The following is a 21957-nucleotide window of genomic DNA, read 5'->3' as shown; positions in this document are numbered from 1 at the left end:
CTGAAATCAATAAAAAATATAAAATAATGAAATAAAATATTACCCCAGCCATCTGACTGGGAATGGGTCTGAGGAGGTCAGAGAAGAAGTTTGGAAATCAGCTAGAGGCTCTGATAGTGTGGGAGAGAAGTCTGTATTCAATTATTGGAAACTATAAACAAGAACACCTAATAATAAATTATATGTCATTCAAGAGTAATCAAGAAGGACACATCCCAGAGCAACTGCACTTATGATGTTGCTATTTCCTGAGATGATAGCAAGCACTGAACAAGTTTTGCAGAGAAAATCCAAAGTTCAGTGGGGATATGCTAAATCTTCCATACCTAACATATATTTAAGTGGAGATGCTAATAGAAAGTTAGATATGTAAGTCTGGAATACAGAGGGATGGCTCCCAAGCCTAACCAATGGACACAGACACCAGGGGGATAAAGGCATGAGCCAGGAGGGGGAGGTATTAGGGGGATAAGGACACATATGTAACACCTTAATCAATAAAGAATGAATGAATGAATGAATGAATGAATAAAATAATTTTTTTTTTTTTAAAAGTGATTGTGAAGCCCTAACAATTACAGCTGAGAAAACAGACTGAGAAGGCCTGAACATCCATTCTGAAATAACCTTAAACTTGACATTTTTGGGATATTATCCACATCAAAAAGGGAGGACAGATGGCTCTAGTGGTCAAGGGTAGCTCTCAGTATACTGACAGGCCAATGTCAGGGGCAGAGGTGGGGTGTACTGGATACAGGAGAGAGAAGCCAGCAGGTGTCGGTGCTGGTTGACCTCAGCAGTAAAGGCAAATTCTGGGCCAAAGTTTCCTTGCTCATGTCCCAATCCCTGGAACATGTAAATATAGCACTTCCCACGCCAGAGGGGACTTTGCAGATGTTGATTAAGGGATCTGGAGATGGGGAGATTGTCCTGACTGTCCAGCTGGTCTCAAGGTCATTACAAAGGTCCTTACAAGCAAAAGAGGGAAAGCAGGACAGTCAGAGAAGGAGATGGGGCAACAGAAGCTGAGGCGGGGATGATGGGATTGCTGGTTTTAAAGATGAAGGAGGGCAGAGTGTCAAGGGATGGGGCAGCCTCTGGAAGCAGGAAAAGGCACAGGCATTCTCCTGGGAACTGTCAACACCTTAGTGTTAGCCCAGAGAGACCTGTTTCAGATGTCTCACCTCCCAAACTGTCTGAGAATCCATTTGTGTTTTAAGCGGTTAAGTTTGTGGTCATTTGTTACATTAGCAATGGGAAGCGGATACACTTGTCTTTAACCAGATGACTGCCTGAAGTTTTTATGAGAAAACAGAGGATATTTTTCATATCCCTTAGAAACAGAAAATATTAATTTGGGAAGGCAAAACAAAGCCTGATTAATGAAAACTGCATAGGACGTAGGTTTCTCCCAACTAAGTGAAATCCTTGTCCTATTTTTGCAGCCTGGGAGTATAACACACCAGCCAGAGCAGCACCCCATGTGGACAGATGGATCACCCCTCCTTTTACCCATTATGTCATGCTTGAGCAATTAGTAAAGTTATTTTGCAGTAATTATGTTATTTCTCTACTCATCCCTTTAACATGGTATAAACATTTATGCAGATGGAGAATATTGTCAATAATCAAGTATTTATATAACATGTGATAACCAGAATTACTTGGTTAGAGGGTCATTCTAATACGTCAAGGTTGTGGGTTTGATACCTGGTCAGGGCGCATACAAGAAGCAACCAACAAATGCATAAATAAGTGAAATAACAAATTAATGACCCATCTCTATCTCCCCCATTCCTCTCCTTCTAGCATCAATAAATAAAAATGTTAAAAAAAATAAAAAATTTTGAAGATTTTTTAAAACTTAACTATAACTAATCAGTATGTATATTCTACTTTACTACTTTCCTCCAATTAAATTTTATTTTAAACCTACAGACTACATCTTTGATGGGCTTTAATTATAGCATTAAAAATTTCATTTTAAAAGAATCAAACCTGTGTTAATGCAGAATCATTTCTTTGACTTGCAACAATTAAATAATCTTGACTGTCTGAAGTAAAATACCTTACTTGAGAACTTTCTGAAATAATTATTGTTTGTACCTGCAAGGAAGACAGAACAATAGGAATAAAAATTTAAAGTAGACTATAACTAAAAAAGGATCTGAATACAGTAATAGTATGAATCAGTATCTGAAGTTCAAAACTTGGAAAATCCTTCTGACATCTAAATATGCCTAACGAGGGATCCTTTCAAGAAAGACAAAAAACATCCCCAGAGTAAGACACCTTGCTCAAATGAGTATCAACTTGCCAAAAGCCCTTTTCCACACGACCACAGACGATGCATTAACTTCCATTTAGATCAAGTTTACAAATCTAATGTTTCTTTTACATAAAACAACCTACAAAAAAAAAGTAAAGTGTTTTGTTGTTTGTTTCTTTTACCAGGAATAATTTGAGTCCAGATGTGAATGTATACACACTGTTAACGGAAGGCTTTGCTTCATTTCTTTCTTCGTGAGTAATCACAAAGTAGGGAGAGAGTCCGATACGAAAGGCCTCGCACGTTTTAGGATTCTCTATATTTAAATCCTAGGATATGAGGGATAAACATAACTGTAATTCCCGAGGTAGCCAACATTTACACGCACATCTTATTGTGTATGCCATGAAATAAACGATGCTTACCTCGAGTGGGATGAAAACCCCTTGCCATCGGTAGATGGTAGAAGACACCTTTCTTAACATTACACCATATACTGAGTCTTCCGAAGTAAAGAAACACCAGCCAGAAGCCGAGGCATCGAAAAAACTTTGAAATATGGAAAACACGATATGTGTTCCCCCTGAAAAACATATGTCATAATTTACAAGTGCACAATCCCTTCCGAACTTTGTCAATTCTGAGTCTATTATTCAAGCAGTGCAGCCCATTCTTTATATGGCACTGAGGGTGGTCTTCAAAGCGCAAATGTGATTCATACCACCTTATGCTATATAGGCATAGTAACCCTTCCCATTGCTTAAAGCACTCAAAGGCTTTCCATTAATCTTAGAATTGAAACAAATGCCCATAACATGTTCCTCAACCTCTTGAATGATCTAGTGTTGTCTAACTCTTCAGATTCAACATTCCCCTTATTTATAAGCCCAATGGCCAACCTAAAGTCTATCATTTACATTCTTTTTTTTAAAATGCTTTTTGATGTCTGCCTCATTGGTTTCCCACCTTTTCCTCCATGTTCCTCCAACCCAGGTCTTTGCATAATCAATCTCTACTTAGCATTTTGTCTTATTTCAAACTTTGCTACTCCTGAGAAGTATTCATTTATGTTCTCACAACCCTAACAACTTCCCCTTTAAAACATTTATTACAGTTTAAACAACACACTGATTTTTACTTGTTTTATTTCTGTCATCCCTTTAAATTCTAAGCTCTGTGAGTTTAGACCTATGCCTGACACATATTAGGCCTTCAATAAATAGCTGTGGGTGCAATAAAATAATTATATATCTTTTCTCCATTTTCAACAGATCCATAATATACAATTCATGAGGGAATATGTAAATTTTATACATGCAATCTTTCTTCGTTATAGAATTTTGTCCTTATAAGAAATGAAACATACTCATGCCAAAGGCTGTTTCGGATATTGTCTCCCACTCCACACTCACAGCTAAATCAATGCCATTAGTACGTGACACATTTAAATATACAGTCCTGTTGGCTTCTTCAATCTTTACAGAGGTGGCTCTAAAGCAAACAAAAATGATTATGGAAAGCAGAAAAAGCATATTAAAATATATGACACAATGCGATAATATATTTAATACATTTTTTTAATTTACACAAGCCTATGGTGAGCTCCATTCCCAAATTTTATAGAGCTGGAAGACTCTACACCTCAAAGATATTCATTTATGAAGATTTTTTTAAAAGCACAAATTAATACTCTAATACTAAGATCATAACAAAATACTAATAGTCAGTAACTTCATGCTGCACATTCTAAAAAATAAATAAAACCTTGTTATTTCTTACATAAAACAAAAACATGTGACAGAAAAAAATAAGCCAGGAATTCATTGATCTAGATGTGGTTGGCAAACTGTGGCTCGCGAGCACATGCAGCTCTTTGGCCCCTTGAGTGTGGCTCTTCCACAAAAATACCACGGCCTGGGCGAGTCTATTTTGAAGAAGTGGCGTTAGAAGAAGTTTAAGTTTAAAAAATTTGGCTCTCAAAAGAAATTTCAATCATTGTACTATTGATATCTGGCTCTGTTGACTAATGAGTTTGCTGACAGCTGACCACTGATCTAGTTAGTGTATCAGTGAAACAAGACCCATTGAAATATTTTTAAAATATAAAAATATAAACATCTTCAGCCTACAGAGGGAATTTTACACTACAATCATGTTAATGTATCTTTGAAGAGTCATTCATTTGGTCTGAGTAACTAAGTATAATTTCTATTATTTCTCACTTTTTATTATTATTGGAAAAATAAAAAATAAAAATAAAAACAGTGCAAGCCATTACCTGAAAGTGTAAACTTTGGGAAAATAAGAATTCTAGTGACATCATTATGGAGGACATGATTAGGTTTCTGACAGTCCCTGTTATGAGAGGGCATATTGCCTCTCTGAATCTATCTGCTAGAGTGCATTTTAAAAATCCCTTTTAAGAAGCCAGGTGCAGTTACATTTCCATAAGACAAGGGGACAGCAACAGGTATATTTGCATAAGACAAGAGAATTGGGAGTAGCCTAAAAGGGTCTATATTAACAAAATAAAGAAGAAGGAAGAAAACCTAGAAGGAATGGGAGGATAATGAGAGAGGAGGGCCTGAGAAGTCACTATAGTAACCAATTCAAAAGGGAATATTGACCAATCAGAGGGAGATCAGGATACAAGAATTGCAGCCTTTATAAATCATGGAAACAGGAAGTTAGTGGGACTCTTCCCCTTCCCTACGGGGAGTCTGTAATTGTTCTTTAATAAATTTCTACCTTTGCTCTACAAAAAAAAATAAATAAATAAATAAAATAAAATAAATCCCTTTTAAGATAGTCACAGCTCACCGAAACCGGCTTGGCTCAGTGGTCTGTGGACTGAAAGGTCCCAGGTCCCATTCCGGTTAGGGACATGTACCTTGGTTGTGGCACATCCCCGGTAGGGGGTGTGCAAGAGGCAGCTGGCCGATGTTTCTCTCTCATCGACGTTTCTAGCTCTCTATCTCTCTCCCTTCCTCTCTGTAAAAAAATCAATAAAACTATATTAAAAAAAAAAAAAGATAGAGCTCAGTTTCCTTCTACATTTTCTCTATGTCAAAAAAATATATCCTGCCCAGCTAGTGTGGCTCAGTGGTTGAGCGTTGACCCATGAACCAAGAGGTCACAGTTCGATTCCTGGTCAGGGCATGTGCCCAGGCTTCAGGCTCGGTTCCCAGTGGGGGGCTTGCAGGAGACACCCAATCAATGATTCTCTCTCATCATTGATGTTTCTATCTCTCTCTCCTCCCTTCCTTTCTCTCTAAAATCAATAAATCATATTAAAAAATATTTCCTACTTAGCTTCAGAAGTGGCAATTTCCTTTTGAATAAACTATACCTGTTTGCAACTGCAGAGATACTAAATAGCCCCAGAGGGGCCTGGTTTTGCAAAACTGTTATCAGGGTTCGAACACGTGCCCCTAGTCTAGCACCTCCAGTTGGATTAAACAATGTACAAACAAAATGCTCGTCCATTTCTGGTTCCGTGTCTAATATGGCAGATATGTGTAGGGCCTGAAAACAAAATCAAAAGATAAAGTCACTAAACTATAGTATTTCTACAACAGACAGAAAAAAATCTTAAATATTTTTGACAATAATATGTTTTGGAAGCATCACCTTTTCTTAAATTCTAATACTGATTCCCATAATCTGATAGTTATAACTCTTCCCATTTACTAATTTCAAGATTTTCAACACAATGTATGGCACAGAAGTGTCTAAAAATAAATATTTATGGCACTTAAAAATAACAACAAGATAAAAATTATAAATATATTCATTTTTGCTAATTCTTTATCCTGCTCTAGCTATCTATACACTGTATTAGTTTCATTCTAGTCTAGGATTCACTATTAAAACTTTATAACCATTGTGGGCCCTAATTTAAAACAAACACACAAATGTTCATCAACAGGAGAATACATAAACAAATAGTGGTTTATTTTATTCAATGCTTCTCAGCAAAAAAAAAAAAAAAATTTAATCAAAAAAACAACTACTGAGGTGTGCAACCATACAGATCTCAAAAATTACATTGCCCAAAGGAAGCGGGACACAAAAGATTACATACTCTATGATTCTACTTACATGAAGTTCAAGAACCAGTAAGATGAGTCTAAAAAATATTTATTTGATTTTGAAGTGGAAGGGAGAGGAAGAGGGATAAAAACACCAATGATGAGAGAAATCATTGATTGGCTGGCTGCTGCAAACCCTACACTGGGAATCGAATCCACAACCCGGGCATATGCCTTGATGTGGAATTGAACCATGACCTCCTGGTTCATAGGTGAACACTCAACCACTGAGCCATGCTGGCCAGGCTGGAATGAATCTTTAATGATAGGATATGAAAAGTAGTTTCCTCTGGGGAGAACAAGAAACTTTGCAGTGATGATAATGTCCAATAGCTTAATTTGAGTGGTGGTTACATGGGTGCATACATATTTTTAAAGTCATTGAGACATACACTTAATATTTGTGTATTTTATTTTTTATATCTCAAAATCAAAAACATGTTGGAGGAAAAAATCATCATGTGTGTGAAAGAAAATTTATTCCAATTTCTCTAACATTTAATTTGCCAAATGAACAGTAAGGTCTTCAAACACACTGTAAAAAAAGTTTTTTAAGAAAACACCACAACCTGGCTGGTGTGGCTCAGTGGTTGGCGCCGATTTATTAACCAAGAAGTCCCCAGTTTGTTTCCAGTTCAGGGCACATGCCTGGGTTGCAGGTTTGATCCCCAGTAGGGGGTATGTAGGAGGCTGCCAGTCAATGATATTCTCTCATCATTGATATTTCTATCTTGCTCTCCATCTTCATTCCTCTGAAATCAATAAAAATATTTTTAAAAACCCACAGAAGATAATTTAAAATAGTTTTAAATTTAATTTAAAACATTTTTTAAAAAGCATGTGGATGTAAAGCAATGGCAAATTCATAAAATACCTCAAATTTGAATTATTTAATATCTATATGAAGATAAGCGTCCTTGAAAAAAATTTTTAAAGGTTCTAAATTTCAAAGAATGTGAAAAATTAAACATGCAAATGAATATGCACTAAAAATGTAATTAGTTTACAGAAACTGATCATAAATAAAACATTTTAATAATTGGATGGACTGCTTTTAGATGAACTAGGATAAATATATTATTCTAGAATTATACTTTATTATATAGTAAGCTTAAAATATGTTAAATTGGTGGAATTGGCTAATTTAAAGTATGTTTCTAAAATAAAGTTTAAAAACAAAATTATTAATATATGGGAAAAGGTTTCTGGAGATAAACTTCTGCTAGTTTATTCACATTTGTAAGTAATCCAAATCGAGTATTTTTTCTCCAATGAGCTATTCCCATTCACATAGGACACTTGCTTCTGAAACAAGCAAACTGAAGTAAGCACTTAGATTTTACTTAATGAAAACATGACAGGAAGGAGTGATTGTGCCAAGGCTTCATGGCTGCAAAGAATGGTTTAGAGTTATTTTTAGGTTATGGTTTATATACATATAAATTGATGTGTTCCATTTGAATATGCTTGAATTTTAAAATAGCAATACACATATTTTCTTTTTTATTTGCACATTCCGCTGCCTAATCATAGAGCAAATTTTTCCAGTTGCTCTCTCTATAAACTATATAGCACAGGGCACTTTCACACAGTCATCTAACCATGTCTTTTCCCAATATCTATGCTGGAAATACTTTTTTCTTTCTAGGATATAGGGTGCTCTTCTAAGGAAAAATTATTTTGTAAACTTAAAAGATGATTATTCCCTGCCAGTGAAGGCTCATACTGTACCTTGAATCGAACACCTTCTTCTAAAACTATATAGCCTTTGGAAGGAGTCAGATCTTTAGACTCCACTGAAGAATCCACTTCAGTCACAAGGAACTGAACTGTCACAGTTCCAAACAGTCCTTGTGCAGGTTCCCGAACAATGTATAAGACGGCGACACTCTCTTGTACATAGAGAGCTGCTGGTTCTCTCAGGAAAAAGTGCTCGCTGTTGTTAAATGATAGAACTCCAGGGCCATCATCATTAGCGAGGACAGTAATTACGGCTGTCAAAATAAAAATGTTGAAGTAATAAATGAAAATAGAATGGCTTGTAAGTGCTGGGAAGTATACTGATGCTTCATTGTAAAGTAGGCTAATTCTTCTCTGGGTCATTTTAAAACAAGGGGAATATTTCCCCGCATCCTTATGTAAAGAAATCCCTTTGTCAAGAAGCAAATGAATTTTTAAAAGCATTTATTAAAATTTATATTCACATATGACATAAAAATACTCAGTGAGCTCGTAATAAAAGACAGTTTCTTCAACCTGATAAAGTGATACCTCTGAGAAGCCAATAGCAAAAAAAAAAAAAAAAAAAGTTAATGTTGAATAAGTATTGATAGAAGCACTGCCACTAAAAACAGAAACAAGACAAGGATGCCTGTCTTCACTACCCTGGAGTCATCATCCAGGCTAAGGCGTCAAAGTAATGAAAAAACAGAGTCAGAACCACCCCTGTTTTAGAGCCCTTTCCATCCTGAAGTTCTGTGTGTCCCTGAGGTTTTGTCATTTTTCTTCTTTTCACCTTCTCTAAGCACTCAGCATAATAGTAATAAAGCAGTGAACCAGGATGATTTTTGCTAACAATATTAAACTGTTCCAACCAAAGAATTATGGCTCCCTTTGGCAGTTCTCAGGTGTCAATACATTTCAACTCTATGTATAAATACTACTGCAATTAGATGATACTAAAACATCTTGGCATTCTTCTACTGCTAAAAGGGAAATCAATACAAACTTCAAATTCAAAAGAAAAACATTCATAAATTAAATAAAACCTGTAATAACTAAGGAAAATGTTTAATATTACCTTTGTTACAAACCTACTTTTTCATTTTACACACACACACACACACACACACACACACATACACAAGCTAGAAGCATTATTACATTGACACAGAAATTCTAAAATGCTTAACTTAAAATATTTTGTATTGTAAGCATAAAAAGCCATCAAGACTAATCTCTTTACATCTGGTTCTATATTAGGAAAAGTGCATGATGGAGAGGAAGCTGTGTATAAGAAATTATCAATTACCTATTGTACTTCCCCCCAGTTCTAGTCCAGGAGAAGGATTTGTTAAAATCAGCTGAAATTTTTCATCTCCTTCTGGAATATCATCATCAAGAATCATGATGTCAACATTTTTATACCGTTCTCCATGAGCAAAATGAAGAATCTGGTCAAGAAAGTAAAAGTAGATAGTATGATATTTAAATATACTCTGCATTTTTACAGAATGGAAAGAAATACAATATAGTTGTGAAAGTGAAATAAATGACTTAACAGGGTTTTTTTGGCTTAATTTTAAAAAATTTAAATGGAAAATATTAAGTTTGGAAAGTAAAATTTGTGGAATAATAGAAGGAAGTAAATGTTTGGTTAAGCAATAAGAGGCATAAAGAAACAAAGTAAAATGTATTTTAAAACATTTTAAAATACAACATATGTGAAATACAACAGTTAAATTTTCAAGAAGCATAAGAAACACTCTGAGGTCACCTAATAATATAAATTCTATAACATGATAACACTTCAGTATTAAGTATTGCAATAAAATAATGCATTAATAGAATACAGATTAATCTTTAGAACAGTATTGAAAATACAACTTATATGCTATTGTAAAACAGTGAAGAGAACTATTCCACTTTGTGAAAGTCCTCTCCCCTAACTTACAGTGGAAATATGTCATAGTCTATTAGTTTATATTAATTTATTTATAGAGGGCCTAAATCATTATCATTCTTAAGGAATTCACCATCGGGGTAAAGCTGTAATCCAGCCCCAGCTGTGCTTCCAAATTCTGGGCATACACGAACAAGGAAACGTGGCCCAGGGCCCCCTCACTCCTCTGGGCGATCAGTGTTAAACGTCCTTGGGTTTCATTAATTTCAAACCTGTAAGAAAAGGAATACAAGCATTTTCCTTATAACCTTTTATTGTGTAAATAGTAAAGAATCTGGACCTCAGAAAAGGACTCCCTTGTGGCCTTGGGCTTACCTGCTATATTGCCATTCGATTTTGCCTCGAGCACCGTCATTGGCATCAATAATAATTTGTGCAGTCAAGCCCTCTGAATCTGAAAAAAAAACAACATAGAAATGCACTTTAACATAAATTATTTTAAAGAACTATTTTATATAGAATTGAAAGGTAGTCTCTTGAAGACTACATTAATTCCTAATTTAGAGGTATTTGAAACATTATTCAGAAGATGTTTAAGAAAATAAAGACAATAATGCTTATAACATCTGAATAAGAAAACTGCTAACAAGAGGCATTGACTTACTGAAATTTAATCAGCTGAGAAGAATTGGAAAGAGTAGAAAGAACAAAGAGAAAGAAATGGGGAGAGAGGGGCAAGGAGTACTGCAGAGAAAAATGTATGAGGGGAAAAGAGAGACAGACAGAGGTGGATACGAACAGAAGCTGAGACAGGTGGGAAAGATTAGGAGAAAGAAACAGAGACTAACATTGAAATAAACTTCTCTTCACCCTTTTTATTTTGAATTCTGTCCACCCAGTCAGTATATTACCAATATCCATTATTCAGTTTTGAAATACTGAATAACTCATCCTGTTACCGTTTAGTTTTGTTTTTTAAATATGTTTGTCCTATACCTTTTTAAATTCCTATCTTAATCTGGGGTAGTGTTGGCAGCTGACGAGAGGGGAAAGGTTTGGAGAGTAATTCTCTCTGAGTAAAAAGAATACATTGTTGAGCAAATAATATAAAATCAGAATCTGTGCCCATCAGACTAGAGGCTGCAAAGCAGAATCCCAGCTCCACCATTTGCTAGCTGAGTGACTGTGGGCATGATACTTAGCTTCTCTTAGCATCAGCTCCCTCATCTGTAAAATGGGAAGGTAACAGGGAATAAAAGCACTAATATTCAAAAGCACTTAGAACAGGAGCATTAAAAAGCACTCAACAAAAGTTAAACTATTCAAATTACCTTTAATGTGAGTTTTAAAGGAATATGAATTGTTTTGTTAGCTCTCTTAGTGTGGATGATAACTATCCCATAATAACTACTTGATATACATGGCCTAGTCTCTGGAGTCATTTATTCCTTTTGCAAAATAACTGAAGTTTATCAAACAGTGGTATGTTGAAAACTGATGATTTCCTTTTGATATTTTAAAAGTTATTTTGTTGAGTTCAGAAATGAATGAGAAACTCCTATTACCCAGGCCGCTGCTCTTGGCCATGCTTCTCTTTCTTTAACTCAGACTAACTTCCCATCTGCCCAGGGCAACTTCTAACTAAAAAAAAAAAAAAAAAGGAAGGCAGCCTACCTCAGTGCTATACACTACCACCCCCTACTGGGCTGTCATAACTACAAATTCCTGACAAATTTCCCAATATTAAACGTCCAAACCACAAACGTCTTTTAAAAATAAATATCTACGTAAATTTTTGCTGAGCTTCAAGTTTTACCTTTCAGTCTGTAATGAATTAAATGAGTTTTTTCTAAGCATGAAAAGAAAGAGATAAAAGGTCAAAAAGAAATGAGAACACAACAAATACAAAAACACTCTGATTAGCCTAAGATAATATAAAATCATTTGATAGTTTAGAGATCTAATGAAAACAGCAAAATAAATTTTTAAAAGAAAAAATGCCTTCCTAAGAACTAATTTAATTTTGAAGATTACAAATTAGGTTATAAAATGGTTGTAAGATGTAAAAAACATCACACAATAATTCTTAAATGTGTTTACAATGTCCAATAGTTAAACTGCAATAGTCTCTAAATTAAAATAAACCTAAAAACATAATTATTTTACATGTAGCTAATATTAACAAACATCACAGGGATTACTTCTGACTAAAAAATTAAGTAACTCTGTTTGCAGTGAGTAAACAGAAACAAACAAAAATCCACCATACCTAGTCTAGGAGGAAATGAAGTTAAAGGAGCCATAAGTTCAACATAAGTTAAGTTCACGAGGAAGTATTCTTCCAGTTCTGGTATATCATCCTGCAGAAATTACATCCATTAAACTCCCTATAACTGTGTTCTCAAAGTAATTACTTCTGACAAGCTGTTTCTCAAATGATCTTATAAATATATATATTTATTAATATATATTAAGAATATATAAATATATTATTATATAAATTAATATAAATATATTGATATATTAAGAATATATATAAGTATATATAAATATATATAAATATATTCTTAAATTGTATACAGAAAATATAAAAATTCTAACATAAATTAGAAAAGATTAACATGTCAAAAAAAACATGGCAATTGTATTTTAATTTGACACCAAAAGCAAAAACAACAAAAGCAAAAATAAGTAGAACTACACCAAACTAAAAAGCTTCTGTACAGCAAAGGAAGCTATCAACAAAATGAAAAGGCAATCTGTGGAACAGGAAAAATATTTACAAATCATACATCTAACATATGTAAAGAACTCACAAGCTCAATATCAAAAATCAAACAATCTGATTTAAAATGTGTGAAGAGCCAAAACCGGTTTGGCTCAGTGGATAGAGCATCGGCCTACGGACTAAAAGGTCCCAGGTTCGATTCCGGTCAAGGGCATGTACCTTGGTTGCAGGCACATCTCCAGTGGGGGGATGGGGGGTGCAAGAGGCAGCTGGTCGATATTTCTCTCTCATTGACGTTTCTAACTCTCTATCGCTCTCAATTCCTCTCTGTATAAAATCAATAAAATATATTTAAAAAAATAAAAATTAAAATAAAATGTGTGAAGAAACTGAATAGACATTTTCCAAGGAAGGTACACAGTGGCCAACAGGTACATTTAAAGGTACTCAACATCACTAATCATCATGAAAATGCAAATGAAAATCACAATGAGATATCACCCAACATCTATTAGAATGGGTATTATCAAAAAGATAAGAAGTGTTAGCAAGAATGTGGAGAAGGGACCCTTCTGCCCTATTGGTGGAAATATAAACTGGTAACAGCCACCATGCAAAATAATATGAGGTTCCTCAAAAAATTTCAAAAAAGAGCAAACATATAATAAAGCAATTTCATACCTGGGTATATATCCAAAGGGAAAGAAAACAGGATAGCAAAGAGATATATGCACCCCCATATTCATTGCAGCATTATTTGCAATAAACAAGATATGAAAACAACCTAAGTGTCTGTGAAGGAATAAATGGATGAAGATACACTACTACTACTACTACTACTACACACACACACACACACACACACACTACTACTACTACTACTACTACACACACACACACTACTACTACTACTACTACTACTACTACACACACACACACTACTACTACTACTACACACACACACACACATACTACTACTACTACTACTACTACTACACACACACACACACACACACTACTACTACTACTACTACTACACACACACACACACACACACACACAGAGGAATATTATTCACATACACAGAGGAATATTATTCATCCACAAGAAAGATGTAAATCCTGCCATTTTTATCAAAAGAGATTGTGCTAAGTGAAATAAACTAGGCAGAGGAAGACAAATACTGACTAGTATCACTTAACTGTGGTATATTAAAAAAAAAAAAAAAAAAAAAAGGAAAAGTCAAACTCATAGAAATAGAAGAGAAAACTGGTTGCCAAGGGGTTGGGTGGGATATGGAGAGACTGATCATAATCACTGCTAATCAAAGAGATTGACTATCAATTTGACCATAAGCATATTTTTAAAATCCTCACCCAAGGACATATTTTCAATTGATTTTAAGAGGGAGTGGAGGCAGGAGGCAGTTCGGCTTATGGGGTGGGAGGAAACAGAGAGAAAATGAGAGAAGCATCGATGTCAAAGAGGCACATCAATTAGTTGCCTCCTGAACCAGCCCCAATCTAGCCGGGATCAAACCTGCAACCCAGGTACATGCCCTTGACTGGGAATTGAACTCATGACACTTCAGTGTGAGGGCTGATGCTCTAACCCCTGAGAAACACAGGCCAGTAATCATATCACATTTTAAGCCATCAACCTCTCCAAGGTCTCTAAGTCCGTCTAATTTAACCAGTCCTAAAAATTAAGATGCAACATTGATTTGCTGATTCAATGAAATCTTTAGAGTAACCAAAATGCTCCTTAAGGAAATTGTCTTTATCACAAGATGTTTCTATAATAAAATACACAACTGCAGATCAGCCTATTCAGACAACAGCAGAAACCCCTATGTGGTATTTTTTTGTGTTTTGTGGGGTTTTTTTAATCACAAAGGAGATAAGCTGATTTAAAGGTTCCAGAATATTCTATCAATTTCTACTTTTTATGTGGTTATTTGGATTTAATACAGTAAAGCAAAAGAGTTTACCTCAAGTATAGTTATGTTGATGGCTGCTGCTGTTACCCCTTCTTCTAAAATCAGAAAGCCAACTACCGAGACAAAGTCAACATCTGGCTCAGCTAAGTTTCCTTCTGTCTGGTTCTTCAGACTCAATATTCCAGGAACTGTGGTATATGTGACATTAATGGCTCCTAGTTGAATTGAATGGGAAAAGATTTTATAATTAAGCTTTTAATATAGTATCTCACTGGGAACTCTTTGGTTTATCTAAAGCCATCTTAGTGGTTTGTATTATTAACCCATCTCCTCACACCTTCCCATATCCTTGACCTTTACTCATGCAATGGCGCAGGGATGTCCCCCGGTGGGCAGGCAGACTGACCTACCTCTAGGCTCTGAGTGCGGCTGTGTGACCTGTTTTGGCTGACAGCACAAAATAAAGGGAAGAGGTGCCAGTTCTGAGCCTAGCCCTCCGGGGGCCTGGCATGTTTTTACTTGCTTCCTTGAACTTCTCCTGGTCCCGGGAGAAGAATGAGAGACATGTGGAATAGAACTATCCCAAGCCCAGCGTAAGTTAGTGGACTCACAGCCAACATTATTAGTGATGCTGAGAGGTTATATCTATTTGCTACATAGCATTTTTGTGACAACGCAAAATGACTTTAATCTTTCAAACATAAAGAAGTTATAAAGTCCTATCCTAAAATTAATAAATACTGGTGTTAGTGCTTTTCCTGTCCCTTCTTTGTGTCAGCCATGGCCTTCACCCACACAAGTAGGAGACTGAAAAAGCACCTGTCTGGAAACCCCATTCACTCCAGGGCAACACAAACCTAGAGACCCGAATTCTCTGTTGATGAAGAGCTGAATCGTTATGTCAGCCTCTTGCAGCAAAACAAATCTTGATGAAAGAGCAAAATTTAAAACGCCGTGTGGTTCGTCGCTGGCTTCCACAGTCAGGACAGCCGCATATCCCTGAGCGTCAAGCAGAGCGACTCCGGCCGGGGGGACTCCTAAAGTTGTCAGGGAACACAAAAATTACAACAGTAACTCGGCATTAACTTCTAAGTACTTAAAAGGTAACCTCAGTCTCTGAAACACATTAAAGTAGACAGAAAGTGTTCCGTTTTGTTCATGTCCTTAATAGAAATCTTCAGGCTGAGTAAGAGAATCTGAATTTTAATCTTCCTTTTCTAGATAGCAAATCATGAATTTTTTTCACTTTACATATTATTGTCATTATTTGCTAGACTGGTCATCTGAATAACAGAAATTGAGTAGGAACTGAGGAATGTACCAGATAACTTTCTCAAAATGACTGAATTTTAAATATACAAATACTGGGTCTAAATCCAAATTGGACTGCTAGTATAAAATTAATTGCATAAAATTTTTATTCCTAAGAAAATATTTAGCAAAATTTTTAGATAATATATTTTTAAAATATATTATCTTTATGTACTCAAAATTTATGAGTACATAAAGATAATATATTCCCATTCTGAGTTGATGTTTTATGGATTTAACATTTTTAGGAACGGGTGATATATAAAGTAACATTAACTGTTAAGTTTATAGATAACTGTTACTTTTTAAAAGAAACTAATATACCGGCAAAAATTTAAAATTGAATTCCCAATTACCTTGTGTCCTGACATCATACAGAATGACTTGGTAAACTTCTTTCTCCTCAGGAATGTTGTCGTCCAACAAATGCACACATATTATTTTACTCAGTGACCCCTATGTCAGACAGGAAGAGATTCATGCCCTTAGTATCCGGAAACACAAAATATCTCCTACTTTTATTGGCCTTAAAAACTGTGCATTCAGCCCTGGCCAGGTTGCTCAGTGGTTGGAGAACCGTCTCATACACCAAAGGTTGTGACTTTGATTCCCAATCAGAGCACACGCCCAGGTTGCGGGTTTGATCCCTCATCAAATTTTTTTTTAATTTAATTTATATTTTTAAGCCACAGAACATGTGGCTTAAATAAAAAGTGTTTGGATGCACAATTTTTTTACAGTCCTCACTTGAGAATATGTTTCTAGAGTGAGGGGAAGGGAGAAAAAGAGTGAGAAACATTGATATGAAGGAGAAATATCAATCTGTTTGGCCTATCTATCTGATCACCCTGCTTCTCCCTCTGGGCCTTGCTAGCAGCTGCAGCCACTGCTGATCAGCCCCGCCTCTCTCTCTCTGAGAGGTCAGGCGGTCAGCCCACTCACCTGCTGCACATACAGTGGAGCCTTCCGTCGTTTTGGATGCTACGACTCTGACTCTATATATATATATTTCTCAACAATCACCTTTTTCAAACTATCAGTCTCTAAATGGCACCTCAAAAATATATTTTTAGTATTATCTTCATGCAATATCTTGTCAACAAGGCCATAAAAAAGACATATATTTTTACAGCTATATTTGTTGTTCCCAGGCATTTAAAATTCCAAGACAGCGAGGAGTAGGATGGGGGACAAGCACTCTCAGTCTTCAGAATGATGCAGTTGACAATAATGGGAGGCCAGGAGAGCAGCAAGAGAACTTGTCTCAAATACAAAGTTGACCTTTTCTAATTCTTTAAATGAGACCTAGCAAACACATAAGGAAAAACAAATCCATCCCTTACGTCTCAGAAATCCTTTATTCAAGTAATGTTCTTTCTTTAGTGTTCCCAGCAAGTAGCTCTCCCATGAACCTCCATTAATCCTTGCTTTACATAATCAGAGTTTTCCTTTTTCTCAAACACACTGTTTTCTCTACACATGTTTGGTAAAGCTCTTCTTTGTGGTCTTACCTCAGGAAAGAAAAGTTGTCCAGTAAAGTTAGCAAAATTGAGTTCTAGATTTTGCCCAATAATTTTCCAGTTGACAGTGACATTTCCTCGACCAGGGGGTGTTCTTATCACTTGGAATTGCAAAATTTCTCCTGGAGTGAAATGCACAGGTAAATGCTTAATGGGAAAGGAATTTAACATTTGAACTCAACCAAACCCAAATCCCAAACATGCAACTATTACAGTACCTTTTTCAGAACATCGCAAAGCTGTTCTGTTTTGGGTTTTCTTAAAGCTTTATACATGCTTATTGTTTATTAGTATGGGTATCTCATTTCTAAATAATTGTATTTAGTAGAACTTCAGGAAGTTCAATGTGTAAAAGTTACCAAAGCACATGCTATAATGGGAAACACAAACTTTTATACACTCCAAAACATGCACCAGAACATGAATGTTCTGTAAAGTAAAGAAATTTCTCATGGTCAAAACTAACAATAGCACAAGTAAATTTCCCTTCATTTTTCAAAAGGACACAATTCCTTACACTGATATGCAATGTGATTTTACACAATGCATGCATAAAAATGCTTGCAAATACCTGAAAATCACATTTCTTTAAATTGTAACTTACATATACCATCAATGATTATGTTTTATAAAAAGAAATACAAAGGAAAGGTGTCAAATCTGTACATCAGTCTCTGTAACTTCAGCAAAGTTACAGTTTTCCTTCTTGGGTAATTGAGCTATTTTAGATACTTTCCATTCCTGGCTTTTGTCCTCATGTAATATTTTGTAAAATTGAAGAATATCACTATAGGCATTTCTTTTAATCTGCTGAAAGTGAAATGTAGTACTGCTGGGGGCCATGTGGCTTGCTGAAAATAGGCTCAATTCAAAAGCTTTGCCTGATGACAAACCCAAGTTAAGATATACTAATGAATTGTAGCACCAAAAATATGATTATTGTGAAAAACTAAGTGATGTTTTAAAGCTTTAAAAGAATACATCTGAATTTTATAGCATAGAAGTATAGTTGAAATCCATGCATATTCAATCCAAATAAGTAAATATAATTGATATTTTTAATGAGCAGAGAAAAAATAAAATAAAATATAAATATCCTTTACACATATTTTTAATTGCCATATTTTTTTAATTTCTGAAGAAAAAAAAAACATTACTAATAGAAAGGTTTCTTAAAATATGGATTAATTCAGAAATTATATTAAATTCAATTACTAAGAAACAAAAATTAAATTTGTATACTGGATATAAGCATACTTATGTTTAGAACAACAAATGATTTGGGGAGAGTGGAGGATATTATAAGGCAAAAGAATCTGAAAAACCTCTAAATAAGATTCCTCAAACATTTGAATGTTCAATGTAAACATTTTTAAGTGTTTAAATACAAAATAATAAATTTAGTTGCCATCTCATTAGTAGACTATGTCTTATTTGTGTGTGTTTTTAACATATAGAGACTGCTAGTTAGGAAATCAGGTTAGCAAAAGGTTCAGATTAACTGAAAGATTGTGTTTAATCAGTCATAATTGTCAGCATACTATTTATCATTTTTTATACTTGAATAACTAACTCAAACAAACAAATACAGGCACTACTAAAGCCCTGGAATCTCTGTACAACATGCAGAATTTCTCATAGAGCAGGTTGGTATTGAACAAAGAGGGCTCATTACTGAAAGGCACAGATAGAGTCCTGGAGTCATTTTCACCGACACTGTTGTCTGGTGACACAAATAAAAAGGTTTACGGATTCATGGTTTTCAAATTTTTTTTAAATCAAACAACCTAGTAATACTTCAAAAGGAAAATGATGAAAGCTTGATCAGTGCTAAAAATACAGTAAAATACAAGTGGCAAGAAACAAAATGTAGGTTAATCAATATCTATATTGAAGGGGTCTCTATAATCACAATAAATTTTTTAAATTATGGTTGCAATATTATACATAGAGATTTAGGAATAAATATACATTATAAAGTAAAAATGAAAACAAAATGATAAGGAGAGAAAAAAGTAAAATCCTCTATAAACTTAGTAAATGTAAAATACTCAAAGTATAAGACCTCTTAAATAATATCATCTTTGAAAATTTAACACATTACCATACAAGAAACTTGCAAGAAAACGTTGCAAGAAACACAATTTGCAGCATGATTCTCTCTCTCTCTCTCTCTCTCTCTCTCTCTCTCTCTCTCTCTCTCTCTCTCTCCCTCTCTCTCTCTCTCTCTCTCACACACACACACAAATAAAATATAAACATAGCATTCCTTGAACACATAACCTAACTATGTCAATAGCTTGAATAGTGTAAAATTTTTTCAAATAATCAAAATGAAGGTATTGATTCTGCCTCTTTAAGACAGAACCAGGAAACAGGTCCATTTAAAATGCCTCCTGGGCAATATTACTAGAAAGTTACCTTCTACCTGGATGAGGAGTCAAAGAATTGTCTTTAAAAAAGAAAAAACTTAAAACAAGTGCTTAGTCATATATAATGGAAAGGACAGAAGGTAGGTCTGGAGGAAAGATAAATTTTTTACATAACAAAAATGTTACCAAATACTATACTGCCTTCTAGGTTTTGCCCATGAAAGACTAAGGGGAACTCTCCTCTACCAAATAATCTGACTACATCCAGACAAGAAATCTATGGAGTCCACCAAAAGTCAGTGATTCTTTAAAAGATATATCATATAGAATCTAGGCCTAGCCTAATACAGATAAGGAATCTATAACCTCTCTAATAAAAGAGAAACATGCAAATTCACTGTACCTTCGCTACACCCACAAGCCACGGCCACCAGCCAATCAGGGTGAGTATGCAAATTAACCCAACCAAGATGGCGGTTAATTTGCATATCCAGGCCAGAGCGAAGACTAAAGACAGTGTAGAAAGAAGCCAAGTGCTGTAGAGGGGAGCGAAACTGAGGAGAAGCAAGCAGGCGGGGCAGCAGCGAAGGAAGGGAAGCCAATGGGGCAGTGGAGACCATAGCAGGAAGCCTTATTGCAGGAATCTTCCTGCAAGGGACTTCTAGTATATATATATATATATATATATATATATATATATATATATATATATATATATATATATGAAGGGGACTTCTAGTGTGTATATATATATATATATATATATATATATATATATATATGAAGAGGTAATATGCAAATTAGGGCATTACGACTGACTCAGGAGGAGCTGTGCACACAGACGGACAAGAGGGGACTGTGTGGCTGGGGGCGGGCCAGAGTGGAGACACGACACACAGGGGCACCTGCTCCGAGACACCCCAACCCAAGGGCACACACACCAGTAGGGCCTCTGCACATGAGCTGCAGAGGAAACAACTTTTCTGACCATTCATTAGCTAAGCTCCCTATACGCTGCCACACACGGTGTTCTTGGTAACTTGGGTAATAAGAATCCAAGAAGGTGATCTAGGGTTTTTCCACCTCACTCCTGGAAGAAAAAATGAAGGTCCACTGCTGGAGGAGCTAAGAAATGTCATATCCTGCCCTAGCTGGTTTGGTTCAGTGGACAGAGCCTTGGCCTGCAGACCATGGGGTCCAGGTTCAATTCTGATTAAGATCATGTACCTAGGTTACAGGCTCCACCCTGGCTGAAGCCCAAGTCAGGGCTCATGCAGGAGGCAACCAATCGAACTGTCTCTCTCACATTGATGTTTCTCTCTGTCTTCCCCTCTCTCTTCCCTGCTCTCTAAACATCAATGGAAACATATCCTCAGTTGTCATTTTTTCGTGGTGAAGGGATTGGAGTCCATGTTGATGAAAACACCTTGGCAGCTGCGGCAACCAGCAGTGGCAGCAGCAGCAGCAGCTGGGTGATGGGGGTGGCACCTTCCCCTGATCAGTCCCAACACCTCCCGCAGAGGGAGGCCAGACTGAGGCTTAGGCCTGATCCCCCCCGGGGTGTGGGCCTAAGCCATCAGTAGGACATCCCCTGAGGACACCCAGTCTGTTCAATGGGGTTAGGCTAGGTAGGCTGAGAGATCCCCCCACTCCCAGTGCATGAATTTCATGCACCAGGACTCTAGTAGGAATATAAAATGCATGCAGAGAGAGGCCCAGGCTACCTGGCGGTGGCGCTGCAACAAGTAGACTCCCAGACTGTTAGAGGGCATAGGCCAGGCTGAGGGGACACCTCCCGCCCCCCACCAAGTGCATGAATTTTGTGCACCAGGCCTCTACTCTTATATAAGAGACTTGACCATACCTGGATTTTTATATTTTCAGTGGTCCTCTAACCAACCCCCATGCTTACTGAGGAACAACTAGATAGCTGATCTATATTTTTAAAAATTACATTTCTTATTCAAATCCTTTCCTATGAAAGATTCATAGAATCTTTGAGAAAAGAAAAAAAATTAAACACACTGAATGGAACATGAGGTTATGATACTACTAAGTTGGGTGACAGAGTGAAGGATCTCACACAGATTTATAAAGAGCACATT

General features: G+C 35.9%; 1 protein-coding gene across 1 annotated transcript in view; it reads right to left on the bottom strand.

Annotated features, from left to right (window-relative positions):
• ADGRV1 (adhesion G protein-coupled receptor V1) overlaps positions 1–21957 on the bottom strand; it is a gene marked incomplete at its 5' end in the record, with an annotated part of 423052 nt that overhangs the window by 307728 nt on the left and 93367 nt on the right. The window contains 14 exons of the mRNA XM_084880847.1: positions 1999–2106; positions 2452–2598; positions 2695–2852; positions 3636–3760; positions 5619–5794; positions 8092–8354; positions 9392–9533; positions 10116–10254; positions 10358–10436; positions 12252–12342; positions 14701–14864; positions 15507–15686; positions 16317–16416; positions 17472–17602. Of these exons, the coding sequence (XP_084736973.1) occupies positions 1999–2106; positions 2452–2598; positions 2695–2852; positions 3636–3760; positions 5619–5794; positions 8092–8354; positions 9392–9533; positions 10116–10254; positions 10358–10436; positions 12252–12342; positions 14701–14864; positions 15507–15686; positions 16317–16416; positions 17472–17602 (2003 nt within the window). The remainder of the gene's footprint in view (positions 1–1998; positions 2107–2451; positions 2599–2694; positions 2853–3635; positions 3761–5618; positions 5795–8091; positions 8355–9391; positions 9534–10115; positions 10255–10357; positions 10437–12251; positions 12343–14700; positions 14865–15506; positions 15687–16316; positions 16417–17471; positions 17603–21957) is intronic.

The sequence above is a fragment of the Pipistrellus hanaki genome (assembly GCF_964339955.1).
Source record: "Pipistrellus hanaki genome assembly, chromosome: 4".
Lineage (NCBI taxonomy): Eukaryota > Metazoa > Chordata > Mammalia > Chiroptera > Vespertilionidae > Pipistrellus > Pipistrellus hanaki.
This window is presented reverse-complemented; position numbering and strand designations above follow the sequence as displayed.